General features: G+C 43.2%; 1 protein-coding gene across 1 annotated transcript in view; it reads right to left on the bottom strand.

The window, feature by feature from the left end:
- Nucleotides 1-14615, bottom strand: part of BRWD3 (bromodomain and WD repeat domain containing 3) — a 1896258-nt gene that overhangs the window by 191613 nt on the left and 1690030 nt on the right. Inside the window, exon 37 of the mRNA XM_044057276.1 lies at nt 2391-2488. Coding sequence (XP_043913211.1) covers nt 2391-2488 — 98 coding nt within the window. The remainder of the gene's footprint in view (nt 1-2390; nt 2489-14615) is intronic.

The raw sequence follows: 14615 nt of genomic DNA, 5'->3' as shown, positions 1-14615 counted from the left end.
CCTACACACAAAGCAGTGATCAGAAGAAACCAACGTCCCCAACAAGGTACTTATCAGAAAATGTTCAATTCAAAGGCTGGCATGGCAGGAACAGCTGACTTTTAACTGGCAACAGATAAGTTCTGAGGTCTGGTGCATGCAGACATCACTTTTATAGCCCATGTTCCCTAGACCAATGTCATACGTCCCAGACACCCAGCAGCGACTACAAGCTTTTGTACACTGGCCGGACGTTTGGGTAGCAAGAGAGGAGAACCCAAGTGTTGAGAATACTGCAACATGAGAATAGAAGGACATGACTCATCATCATCTGTAAAGACAAACATTTAGTGTTACTTTTTCATTCAAAGTAGAAATAAGTTGTGTCCAAGGCTTAAAAGTTTAAAGCTGACAAAGTAACAATTCCCAAATCAGATAAGAAAACAAATGCTTAAGGAAATACATGAACCACAATCGAGGAGTCGCAAACCACCAAGAGATATTAACAGATTTTAATGTTTTAGTCAGAAACGACAGCTCAGATAAAGTGCAAATTTAGTTATGCCACCTGCAATGGAGCCCTAAGGAGCAACTGCTAGCATACCCAATTCCAGAATGTCCACTGGGCTGAAGTACGGATTTGTCTCAACTCAAAGAAGACATGTACTGCATATGTATGTGGACTACTATATTAACAGTCTATGCAGTTCTTGGACAAATAGGTTGCACAGGGATGTGGCTGGGGGCAGACAAGGGCATCTGTACAAGCTAAAAACAGCAAAGATGACGTTGTATACATTTTAGATGACCATAGCTTGCAAGGATGCCCTGGAATTTTGCTTAATTTTTTGTCCTTCCCAAGTTAAAACTGTTGATTGTTTTGAGAAAAGGTGGTTGATTACAGTCAATCATTTTAGTCGCACATTTTATTTCATTTCAGAAAATTAGGTTAAATTCGTACTCTTCTTCTATCAACCTTCTACTTCAGTAGCACTAATGCATATAAATTACCCCTGATTTGGATCCTTTGTCATGGATTACTTTCTGATTTGTCCCTGAATGTGGACAAAAGAAGCTCAGAGTGATGGCTGAAGACCTAGGACAAACAACCAAAAATATAACAACCTGTTCTTTTGTATGAAAGAGGAGGCTATGAGAACTGTGACAATCAAAAGTTGCGGGGGGGGGGGGGGGGGTTCCTGAAGCTGGCTCTTAAAGGAAACTGTAGAGTACCAAGAATTGCCCCAAAGGCAATATCAAATTCCAACTGTGGAAGACCACTGTAGAAGCCAAAGAGAAAAAAATGTTGCAGGGTTAAAATAATTCAAAACTGAAAAGTTATATAATCACAGATGTATTTTTCAATGTGTACAAAAGTTTTGATTTTTATGTAAACAGCCAATGACATGCACAGCACAAAGTTAACCAGCAGTGATCAGTGCGTCAGTCTGTAACACAAATATGTACAGTAGTCTCATTTTCTAATGTGCAAAGGGTGTATGCAAGGCCATAAATCTTAAATACTAATTACCTACCTAGAGTGACTGACGTCAAACGGCACACCCTGCTTCTAAAGGAATCAGTTGAAATACGAACCTCAATGAGGCTAGACTATACTGCCTGCCTCTTACTAAGCTACACGCTATGACAGTACACACACAAAAAGAGGTTTGCTCATCTTTGCAACTCTTTGTCCACAGAAAAATCTTGAAAAATGTTTAAATTGCTTATCATGCAATAGCCAACCCACACTAAGTAAAAGGAAATCCATGCTCTAAAATGGATAAACTATTCTGATAAAGAATATGAAACCATGAAACAGTTGTACCACACTCAAGTATGTCAGTGCTCTTCTGGGCTTCTCCCCAAGGGATTTCTTTTTCTTTTATAACTGCACTGTAAAGGAAGATCTGGGGTAATTAAGCCAAGAATACACTGTTAAAAATACTTCTCAGCAATACAGCTGTATGTTCTGCTGAATGTTCACAAGGAAATCAGCTGGCTGAGATTGCCTCAAGGGACACCAGATACATTTTACCATAGTATGCCCAAGCTCTGGAGGAGTAAAGCAAAACAGCAAGAATTAAGCAGGAGGGGGTACACAATTAATTTTATTGGTATTCCATTAAGCCGATGATTGTTGTGGGTTGACAACATGAAATTAAAACAGTACCATCAGCTGCTGGCTGGCTGTTCATATCGGTCAAGTCACATGACTGCCCTGAAGAGGATCTAGCTCAGTACAGCTAGTATTCCATGACATGAGCGACATCCGTGATCATTTTCTGTTTAGCAACCGAAAGTACTAACAAGTGACAACTATGATCACTGTGTCTAGCAACTGAAAAACATCAATTCTGCTTCACTTACCAGTTTTTCTTTACACAGATCTCTGTAAATTAAGTTTTTACCTTGAGAGGACCTTGAAGAACTACTCCTCGTTAAAGGCAGTGAGGTATTTTGGTTCATCTCAGGTTGGGTCTTCACTTGTTTCAGTTTTCCTTTTGGACTGCAAAAAAAAACCCTGCAATTAATATTTAAATGGTGCAAGGAATACCTAATAAGCAAATTTTGGCACACATTTCTTATTAACTTTAGTCATTAATTGTTTTTTTATTTGCTGTGAAATTAGAGCATCTTCCCCATTAGACAAGTTACACTGAACATCAAAATCATCTAAAAAGTCTGCCAAGATCCAACTGTTCCAATGAAAAGTCCTTTACAGAGCCAGTTGACCTGTTTAACTAATGTAAGGTTCTGAAAAGAACGAGCAACCTTCTTCCAGTGGAAAAGAAAATGTAATTCTCAAGTTTTTCTTGCATGCATCATTCACTATAGAAACTACCTAGAAATTGTTAATGCTTGCTTATGTATGCCTATGTATGTATACTTGTCTACTCATAGGTTCATAGATAGGTACTAGGGCTATCAGCCCTAGGGCCTGTACAAGCCTAGCCAAAAAAGGTACCCTGGCTTTCGCCACCCACGAAAATTATTTTCTTGTGCCCCTGTCGAGCACAGCCACAGAAGTGATCCCAGGGGTGAATTTCCTATTTCCCATCCAATCATCAAGTTTTTTCTGGAAGAATGCTAATGAAGAGCTTTGTTTGATACAGACAGGTAGTTTGTTCCAGAGTAATGGGAAGTCTCTGGGACAGGAATCTATCCCTCCAGCATGTTCTGTTTATTATGGTGACAAGGTTTAGGTCCCTACAGCGTGTAGCTTGGAGGGATTGGGATTTCTTTAAGTGGAGCATGTCCAACAGCTGTGGGTTTGACATCGCTTTGTATGTTAGGCAGAGATCACCTCTGAGTAGGCGATATGCGACAGAGTAAAGCTGGAGTTTTTTTGAGACAGTCTGCGTAAGGCATCTGTTTGAGGCCAGTAATCCTCTTTGTGAGGTATTTCTGCGGCTTTTCCAGTTGTTGTAGATGTCTTGTGAGGTACATACCAAAAGAGGCGTTGTACTCTATAATGGGTCTAATGAGTGACGAGTAGAGGGGAACAATGACCTCTGTTTTCCTGATGAGAAACCTTTTGTGATGAGGTGTGCCATTTAGAAGGATTTCCTGACTACTGCGGCGATGTGATTATCTAAGGAGAGACTACTGTCCACCTGTGCCCCAAGGTCTCATCACACGTTCAGTGTTAAGTAGACTACCACCTATGTAGTAGCTCATGCGTACAAAGTTTTTACCAAAGGGGACGACAATGCACTTTTTGGCATTGAGCTTGAGGTCATGGCTTTGACACCAGGCATCTGTCTTACTGAGGCCCTTTTGTAGGATGTCCACATCAATAGCAGTTTCAATTATGGCTCCTAGTTTGCAGCCATCTGCAAACCTTGTTAGCCAAAGACTTTTTGTGTTAGCCTGTACTTCAGAAAAGTAGATACCAAACAGGAGAAGACCCAGGACTGAACCCTGTGCTACTCCACTTGTCCTGGTCTAAAGTCGGATTTGGAGTCTGCTACTTTCAGTGTGGGTTCTGTCAGTGAGCCAGTTGGCAAGCCATCTTGTGACATAGGGATTTATACCTAGTTTTAGTGAGTATCTAAAATTCCAGAGCTGGGGATGGTGTCAAAAGCCTTGGTGAGATCTACACAGGCTGTGTGAACCACCTTACCCTCGTCTACAGCTTTGGTGACTGTTTCAAAGAAGTCAATCAGGTTTAGGAGACATGATCTGCCTTTTACAAACCTGAACTGGGTGGGGTCCAGAGTTTGGAGATTACCAATGTCTTTGTTTATAAGTTTCATGATGATACGTTCCATGGCCTTGCAGACCAGGCTCATTAGGCTAATGGGGCAGTAGTTCCTGGGGTCCATGGTGGGATAACCGTCACTGTGCACCATTCAGTGGGCACAAAGCCTGATGTGAGGCTATGATTGAACATGGTGCTTAGGTGGGGTGCCAGTTCATTTTGTAGTTCATGTAGAACGCAGCCTGGGATTTTGTCGGGTCCCATGGATGCTGTGTTCTTGGCTTTGGAGTGTGTGTTTTTTCCTGTGCAGCCGTGATTACAGGAACTTTGCATTCTTCCGGTATACAGACAGACTGTTGGGGGGGGGGGGGTAAAGTGAGCACTGACCCTATCTGCCAGGATGTTGGCAATATCAGTTGGTTCTGTATATTTAGTGCCATTGTGCTGTAACTCAGAGCAGATCTGAGTGTTACCATTGAGATTCATGACATAGCTATAGAATGCTTTGTGGCTGTCTTTAGAATCAGTGGCAATTTTGTTTTCGTAACTAGCTTTGGAGGATTTTATGAGGGATCTCAGCTTCTTACTGAGGCTGACCAGGGAGTTCTTCCAGTCATGGGATTTTACTCTTTTTTTGAAACTATTTTTTTCTTCTGTTGCAAAGTTTGTTTATGGCAGGGGACCACCAGATTGGCTTCCTTTTTTTGGAGGATAGCATTTTGGTTCTGTTAGGGATAGTATGAGCCATGCACTTGTGTAAGTGCTTATAAAGTGCATTTGTGTAGGATTCAGCAGTTGTACCTCTATTGTCCGTCTGCATGGGTGTCATGAAGTTTGCCACTTCTGTCTTAAGAAGCGTGAAGTTGGCTTTGGAGAATTTTTTTACGGTGGTTTCCCTAATGGGGGGTGGGGGTGGGATGTGGATGTCTAGGCTGATTAGCTTGTGGTTGGATCTGACCAACAAGGAATTGATGTCTGATGTGGAACACCGGTCGCCCATGTTGGTAATGACCAGGGCTAGGATATTGCTGCCCCTGGTGGGAGTGTGGATAAGTTGATCCAAGGCGTTGGAATGTATGAATTCCAGAAAACGTTGAGCAAAAGAGTTGGCGCATGGGTATTTTTCTCAGTTAATGGTACGGTAGTTGAAATCCCCCATTATTAAGATGTTTGGGTTGTACCCTAATATTTTCCAGTGTATCAAGAAATGAGGAGTGGGAATCTGTAGCAAGTTACAATTTGGATTGTGGTCTTGCCCAGAGTTAGTTGCACTTGGATAATCTCGGATGCATTATGCTGAGCAACTAGCCTGGAGATGTGGATATCCTTAATGAATATGGACACGCGTCCAACTTTAGTGTTTCGGTCCAGGTTAGGTGGCCGAAAGGTGTGGTATGAATTACAGCCTGGTAATGCGGGGGTGCTCTCTGAAGCCTTGTACCAGTTCTCTGTCACTGCACAGATGTCAATGTTCTCCATTTTAAGGTGTGCCTCGAGTGAATGCATTTTGAGGTTTAGACTTCCAGCATTGAGTAGCATTACCCTCAGATTTTGCTTGCTTGTACCTGTTACAGTGGTAAATTTATTTGAACCTTGCCTAAAAAAGGCACTATAGGGGTGGCAAGAGCCTTAGCCAGTATCCGGAATCCCAAGGACGACAGGTGCAGGCCATCTCTGGCAAAGCATCGTGGTCCTTCAATCATGTTATCCCAGGCAGACAGAAACTGGATCCCCTTAGAATGACACCAGAAGCTTAGCCAATTGTTGAAGTAAATCATTTTGTCCTTGTACTTTGATATCATTCTGGGTAATGGCAGGATGCTACTCAGGGCTAGGGTCATACCTGCCTGGGCTGCAAGATCGGAGAGCTCCTCCATGTCTCTTTTCATGTAGTCCAGGGAGGTACATCTCGGGTCATTCACACCAACATGGTCAATGACAAAGTCATATTTGTACTTGTTGTGGAGTGACCTGAATGCATGCATTATGTGGCGGATCCTGGCACCAGACAGGCAGCTGGCAGTAACTTTCCCCTTGTTAAGCCTGGTGAGTGGAACATCAGTGTGCCCGATTATAGCGTCACCTATGACTAGAGTGTTGGGTATGTTACGCCTTATGGGCTATAGTTGAGTGGCACACTGAGTTTGTGGGCTGTGTGTCATTTGTGTTGTGTTGGGGGGGGGGGTTGCATGTGTTTCTGCTTTGAAGGTCTCTGTTACTTGAGCAGATTTTTATTGAGAGCCTCCGCGAATGTAGGCGTGTGTTTTGTGTTGCTATGTGTGTGTTTTGGTGGTGTAGGTTTTGAGGGACTATGTGATGAGTGTGGTGTGGTGCAAGTGTTTACCTTCTCCTCTTGACTGTCAAGTCCAGTCTTGGGTGAAGAGAGCTTTGCTTCTAGTTTGGTTACATAAGTGCATCTCTCACAGTTTGTGGTGTTGGGTGGTAGGAGGAAAGGGTTGTCTGTGTACATGAGACAATTGCTGCATTGCCCCAAGATGCCCAGATTCATCAGGTAGACAGGAGAAAACACCGGGAGCTGAACCTTAGACATGCCTGGATAGGTGCTTATTTATTAAGTACTAAAAACTGTTTTCCTCTAGGCAAGTGAGGAAAGTTGAGTAATGTAGTAATTTGTAGCTTATTTAGGGCTTACAGCGGTTCTGAACAAGTGCTGAGCTCAAAGAAACAGATTTGAGTGCTAAAATTAAAAAAACTGCCTAGTTCTAAGGGAAAATTTGAAAAGCAGACTTTATGACGCCAGGAATAGTTTAACCCTAGCTAAGCGGCAATGCATAAAGTCATTTTTTTTTTAAATATAACAGTAGTAAATGAGCAAACTGAATTAAACAAATTAACCAATAAAAAGCTAAAAACTCAGCCCCGTTCCAGCAGTCTTCGATCAGACAAGTTCTAACTGCACACTCCTGCCACTAGGGTGCAGGGGAACCTTCTCCAAAAAAAGATGGTTTGGATTAGTGCTCAAGTTATACAAACAAAGCTAGATTCAGCAGGTCTGAATTTAATCTATGCTACAGCAAACAAGACGTACCAATTTCAGAAAGAAACAGTTCAGATAAGCAGGCCCAATAAGCCTTTAACCAGAAACTCCCAGCTCAGAAGGGCAGAATCTACCCACTACTCCAACAGTGCAGACCACACCTTCTTAATGTAAAATAACTGCCCTGAAGCCTAAGTGCTTAAACCAGAACTAATACACTTTTAGAATAACAGACACTAAGCCTTCAATCAGCAACTCTCAACTTAGGATGTAAGCTACCTGTCCTGTCACAACAGTGCAGACCACAAACCTTCTTAATGTAAAACAACTGGTCTAAAGCCCAAGTGCTTCAACCAAAGGCTTAGAATAACAGTTACAACTGAATCAGGCTACTAACAAGAAATAATAAATGCAGCAGAATAAATGCAATAAAGTCGGAAGAAACACAAATACAGTAAAAGCAGATGAATAAAGTGCATTTTTTTATATAACAATAAAAAACGAGCATGTTTTCTTACTGTTATGTGGAACTTTTCTCCCCGGGTCACCACTGAAAATGGACCTGTGTCCAGTCGGACTTCCCCGGTTAACAAATGTAAAATAAAAATAAATAAAAACTGACAGCACACCATCTTATGCTTTCACTACATAACTAATATGTGTTTGAAGTATCAGCTTATAAAGAACATGCAGCTGACATGCTCTTACAGTAAAAAGCTTACAAATATCACCATTCTTGGTTCACATTGCCAATGGGTTTATTTCTCTGCAACAACCAACACCAGTTTCTAGAAGTCCCCTGGTTTGTATACAGAGCCAAGACTTCGACTGGATTACAAGCAAATCTGACCCACAGCTGACTGTAGATGGCTTATCAACCCCTCATTTCCACAGGAATAAGGCAACTGATGCAATGTTTTAGAAAAAGTGTTATAATCTTCACAGATGGACGTGTACTCTTGCAGTCAGATCTTAACGGTTTTACAGTGAGCTCTGCACTGGTTATAAGGGATTTGTGAGGGGGGTGGTCAGAACAGCCAGGTGTTTTAATTGGGGGAGGTAAAACACCCCTCATTTGAACATTACCAAATATCCACCAATGGAGTGGGGGTATCTACACTTGCTAATCCTTCCATATCCCCTTACAGTACTTTTGTTATACAACAGTGTAACATATTCAAGATAAGTCCAACAGTCTCAGCCTTTTAACCAACATAATTCTATACCAAAGCCTTTAGTTCTTAGAGGTGTTGCATATTACACACATGCTCCACGCACAAAGTGTAGGGCATAAGGGTGACACATGGATGCATGTACTCAGAACTGAAAAAGCCTTAAAAGGAACAGAATGTCTATAAGGACAAGGAGAACATGTGCATCCAGAAGGAGAATCCCTCAGCCAGTAGTGTAAGAAAAATACAAGAGATAGAAGGGGTAGGAGGGAGGGAGTGAATACTAAAACAGTGAAGACAGGATACATACTGTTACTGTAAGACTTTACACAACTGTTCTATGACCTTCCACATCACTGTTGCAGTACTCGTTATCTAAGGGAGGGTACAAGAGCTCAAGAGGAAGTATCTACAAATCCATGTAGCGTAGCCCTGGCAAAGCCTGCCCTGACCTTGGAAATAATATCCAACTTGGAATGCTTAGTTAAAGTATGAACAGAGGCTCAAGTAGCAGGCTCAAGGATGGAACTGGTATCTAGACCTTGAAAAAAAGTACCAGGAGAGGCAACTGCCCTAGCAGAATGTGCCTTTACTAATGAGGAAAGACGCTCTCTATGAAAAGAACAAAAAGAAACGGCCACTGAAATCCAGGAGGAGAAGGTTTGTTTAGTAACAGTAAACCCAAAGTTCTGGGATGAAAGGAAACAAAAAGTTGCTGAGATTTGTCAGTAAATTTTGTTTTATCCAAAGTCTGAGCTGTCTGTGCAAATCCAAGGTGCTAATAACCTTCTCAGTGGCATACTGTGGAGAAGGAAAAGAAGGAAAATGAAAGAATAGTTGTATAAACCACATCACCACAACAGTCAGGAAATCCTTCTATGTGGCACACCTCATCACTAAGGGCTTTTCATCCAGGAAAAAAGGAGGTCATTGTCCCACTGTACTCATCCCTCATTAGACCCATTATAGAATATAACGGCCCATTTGGTATGTACCTCTCAAGACATCTGCAAGAACTGGAAAGGCCGCAGAAATACCTCACTAAAAGAATCACAGGCCTAAAGCAGATGCCCTATGCTGACTGCCTTAAAAAACTCCAGCTATACTGTGTCACATATCGTCTACTCAGAGGTGATCTCTGCTCAACATACAAGGCCATGTCAAACCCAGAGCTGTTGGACATGCTACATTTAAAGAAATCCCAATCTCTCAGAGCCACACGCTCCAAGGATCTAAACCTTGTCATCACAATGAACAAAACATGCTGGGGGGATAGGTTCCTGACCCAGAGACTCCCCAGACTCTGGAATAGACTGCCCATACATGTCAAGCAGAGCGCCTCTTTGGCCCTCTTCAAAAGGGACCTTGATGACTGGATGGGAAAAAAGAAATTCACCCCGGGGATCAATTCAGACGCCCTGCTAGACAGGGGTCCAGGGAAGTAAATAGTGTGGGAAGAAATAGCCAGGGAATTGTTATGGCTAGGCTTGTATAGGCCCTAGGGCCGATAGCCTAGTACCAACCTATAAAATATTACCATAACCATAGATGTCCTTCTCTTCCGCTTGCAGTATTGGGTTATCCTCTGCTTGCTACCAGAGCATCCAGCCAGTATACAAAAGCTTGTAGTCACTGCTAGGTATGTGGGACGTCTGACGGCCTAGAAAGCATGGGCCATAAAAGTGACATCTGCACGTACCTTTCCTCAGAACTGAATGCCCCAGTCGGACCCCAGTCCAAGGATAGCTGTACAAAGTCCTGTGCCATCCAAGAAGGAACAGTATAGATGGAAAAAGGTGGAAGGAGGGAGGAAATGAATACTGCAACATGGAGGAGAAGGGCATCTATGGTTATGGGAAGATTTTACACAACTATTCTATGTGCTTCTATTCTCATGTTGCAGTATTCCAAACTCTTAGGTGAGTGCCAAAGCTCACAGGGAAGAAGGGGTGGTGGTATGGAACTGTTCTCTTCGGAGCCATGAAGGATTGCCCTAGCAAACCCCGTTTTGGATCTGGAGATGTGATCCAACCTGTAGTGTTTGGTGAAGGTATGGACAGATGTCCATGTAGCTGCCTCCACAATGGATGCAGTGTCCAGTCCTTTGAAGAAGGTCCCTGATAAAGACATGGCTTTAGTGGAGTGGGCCTCAATTTTTAACTTAAGTTGTTTTCCCATGAAATGTGTAGCAGAAAGAAATAGTCTTGGAAATCCAAGCAGCAATGGTCTGTTTTGTCACCACGTTTCCCCAGAGCTCTTGGGTGAAAAGAGACAAATAGTTGCTCTGATGTCTGTGAACATCAAGGGAATGTAAGACTTTGTAATTTTGGGGGTGAGGAAAAAAGGTGGGCAGGTGGATACCCTGAGAAAAAAAGGTGGGCAGGTGGATACCCTGATTTAAGGACAGCTCACTGACCAACTTGGGCATAAAGGAGGGGATTGGTCCTTAGAGTCCCTCTTATCCTTGTGGAACATGAGGAAAGGAGGAGTTGCCATGAGGGCCTGGAGCTCTTCTGGCTGATGTCAGGGCCAAGAGGAGTACATTTTTCCAGGTACAATGTTTCAGAGATGCATTAGAAGCTGGTTCAAAGGGGGCAATAGTGAGTTTCTCTAAAACATAATTCAGATCCCATGGAGGTGGAACCGGCCTCCTGGGGGGGCCTGAGGTGTAGTACTCCCTTAAGGAATAACTTTGGAGGGAGACTGGAAGCTAGAGGGGTATCAAGAGGCAGACAGGCCGAAAAAGCAGGAAGGTGTGCTTTAAGAGAGGAATATGCCAACCATGCTTGCAAGAGTTCACACAGATAGGACAGCACTAAGGGGACTTCACTTTGAAATGGGTCTAGCTGTCTTTGTAGACACCACATGGAGACTCTCTTCCATTTACACAAATATGATGTCCTACTATTAGGTTTTTTGGCCTTCTGCAGGACTGTTAACATGTTCTCAGTGTAAAGGTGTCTAGAAGGGATCAAAATTCTATCACCTACAGGGTTAGATTCAGATATTCCAGATGGGGATGGATTAGGGATTCCTTATCCAGTGTGAGAAGGTCCACTCTCTGTGAGGTAACTTGTGATGATTGCCCCTGGAGAAATGCAGGAGGAGGGGGAACCAATGCTGCCTTGGCGAAAAGGGAGTCACCAGCAAGATTTTTGGTTGTCCTGCTGTATCTTCAGCAGGAATTTTCGAAGTAATGAGAAGGGAAGGAAATGCATATAGAAACATCCCCTTCCATGAGATTGAAAAGGCATCCATAACCCTTGCTAAAGGGCTGGGAAACCTGGAGCAAAACAGTGGTAAAGTACAGTTTTGTACCTACCATAAATGTAGATGTCCGAACTGGATAGCATCTGCAGTCATAACAAATGGGTTGTCCTGTCGTCAGGCAGCCCTTCGGTCGGCCGGATTCCAAAGTCTGGGTCCGGCTTCGGCTGATGTCGCACTTCACCCGACGTCATCTCTGCTGGTCTTCGGGTATAAAGGCATCAGCCGACGCCATTTTCCTCAGTGTTTCTTGCCCCAGATGCCAATTGCCCTCTTGGAAAGCTAAATTTTGGATAGATGCCAATGTTTCCAAAATAGTAGAAGGCAAACACAAAAAATAAACATGTATGTACATATATACAAACAAATACACCATAAGAGACTCCCCCCCAGCTAGCTATTAGGAGGGTAAATACCCTAGGAGTACATCAGAGGGGAAGGAGGGAGGGTAATCCTGACTGCAGATGCTATCCAATTCGGATATCTACATTTATGGTAGGTACAAAACTGTACTATGTCCTTCATGGATGCATCTGCAGTCATAACAAATGGGTAGAATACCATAGCCAAACTAGGGGAGGAGGAATAAAGTTATGGTGTAGTCAGGATCCCTTGCAGTACAGCAGTGGCAAACCCTGCTCGGGATCTAGAATATAGAGGTAAATTATAATGCTTGGCAAATGTATGCACGGAGGTCCAAGTAGCCGCCTCAATAATGTCCTTGGTTGCCACTCCTCTTAAGAAAGCTGTGGTAGTGGCTGTAGCCCTTGTTGAGTGAGGTCTTATGTTCTGTGGAATTGGTTTTCCATGGTAGGAGTAACAGAATCTTATGCAATTTCCTATCCATTTGGAGATTGTCTGTTTGGAAATTGCTTTTCCTTCCCTTCCTGTTGCATAGGCTACAAAGAGCTGGTCAGTTTTTCTGTTACCTTTGGTTCTGTCCAGGTAGTAGCGTAACTGTCTATGTACATCCAAGGTATGCATTATTCTTTCACCTCTGTTTTGTGGATTTGGAAAGAAAGTAGGTAGGTGGATTGCCTGGTTTAAAGACACTCTGGATACCACCTTAGGCATAAATGTAGGATTATTTCTCATGGACACCCTATCTTGATGGAAGATTAGGAAGGGTTGCACTGCCATTAAGGCCTGTAGTTCTGAAACCCTCCTCGCTGAAGTAATCGCCAGTAGGAAAGCAGTTTTCCATGACAGGTATTTTAGTTCTGCTGTTGCTGCTGGTTCAAACGGAGGGAGTGTCAACTTCTCTAGTACATAATTCAAGTCCCAAGCTGGTAATGGTGGTTTCCTAGGAGGTTTTACATTCTTGATCCCTCTGAGGAACTGCCTGAGTAGAGGATGTGAATAGACAGGAGGATCAAAGCTGTATTCTGCTGAAATAGCTGATGCATGTATCTTGATGGAGGAATAGGACAGGCCAGTATGTAGAAGCTCTGCCAAGTACTCCAGAATATTAGCAATATCTATGTTCGACACATCTTTTCCTCTTTCAGTACTCCAAGTGACGAACCTTTTCCATTTTCCTGCATAGTTCCTTCTTGTTGAAGGTCTGCGGGCTTCAAGGATAATGTCTTTAACCCTTTGTGAAAGGTCTGGGTTAGTTACTGCTATGTGATGTTCCAGGCAGTCAGTTGCAAGGTTTTTAGGTTTGGATGTATGATGTTGTAGTTGTTCTGGGTTAACATCAGAGGCATCAGGGGTACTTACCACATTTTCTCCTGAGACATGCTCCTCAGCAATGGGTACCAGTGTTGTCTTGGCCAGTTCGGAGCTATCAGAATTATCCTTGGACGTTCCTCTTTGATTTTCAGAAGTACCTTGTGCATCAAGGGAAGAGGTGGAAATGCATATGCTGTCAGGCCTTTCCAGTTGAAGGATAGAGAGTCCACCTTCCATGCAAGTGGGTGGAATGTCCTTGTGCAGAATTTTTTGAGCTGGTGATTTTGTGGAGAAGCGAATAGATCTATTTGTGGCATTCCCCATCTCTTTGTGATGGCCTTGAAGATGTCCGGGTGTAGCATCCATTCGTGAGCATCCGAGGTGGTTCTGCTTAAAATGTCTGCTAGGGTGTTCTCTTTTCCCGGTACAAATATTGCCTGTAACTGGATGTTGTAGCTGAGAGCCAGATTCCAAAGGTCCAAAGTCATTCTGCATAGGGGGTGAGAATGAGTGCCTCCCTGTTTGTTGATGTACCACATGACTGTGGTGTTGTCTGTCCTTATCATCAAATGGCCTTCTTTGAGGAATGGTCTGAAGTTTAGGATTGCCAGTTTTACTGCCAGCAGTTCTTTTTGGTTTATGTGCAGGTGCAGCTGGTCCTGAGTCCACAGTCCTTGTACGCATTTGTCCAGCATGTGTGCCCCCCATCCTAGGTCTGAGGCGTCCGTTGTGATGGTTTGGTTTGCTCGAAGGTTGTGGAAGGGCAAGCCTGGGTTTGACTGGCATGCCCGAGCCCACCATAGGAACTCCTGTTTTAAGCATGGGATTAGTGGTATTTCTGTTTCCAAGCTGTGCCTGTGTTGAGACCATAAGTTTTTTAGGTACCACTGTAACTTTCTCATATGCAGTCTGGCATGTGGGACCAAGATTATGCATGATGCCATGAAGCCCAAGGCCTGCAGAACTTTTCTTGCTGTTAGTTTGTTCTGCTTTGTTAATGTCATGAAGTAGAGAGGGAGCTCTTTTTGTTTTTCTGCAGTTAGGAATGCCATCTGTTTGACTGTGTTCAATTCCGCGCCTAAGAAAGTTCTTGTCTGGGATGGTATCAGCCTTGACTTTTGTAAATTGACTGTGTATCCCAGGGCTTGCAGCAAGTAAATGACCCTTTGTAAATCTGTTGTCAGCTTGCTTTTGTTGTCCGCTTGTAACAGGCAGTCGTCCAGGTATGGATAAATTTGGATTCCCTGTACTCTGCAGTGAGCGATTACTGATGCCAGGCATTTTGTGAATACTCTGGGCACAGTAGATAAGCCAAAGGGCA

This window comes from Protopterus annectens, chromosome 15.part0 (genome assembly GCF_019279795.1).
Source record: "Protopterus annectens isolate FY-2018-M chromosome 15.part0, PAN1.0, whole genome shotgun sequence".
NCBI classification, from domain to species: domain Eukaryota; kingdom Metazoa; phylum Chordata; order Ceratodontiformes; family Protopteridae; genus Protopterus; species Protopterus annectens.
Note: the sequence above shows the minus strand (reverse complement) of the source record. Positions and strands in the feature narration are given on the sequence as shown.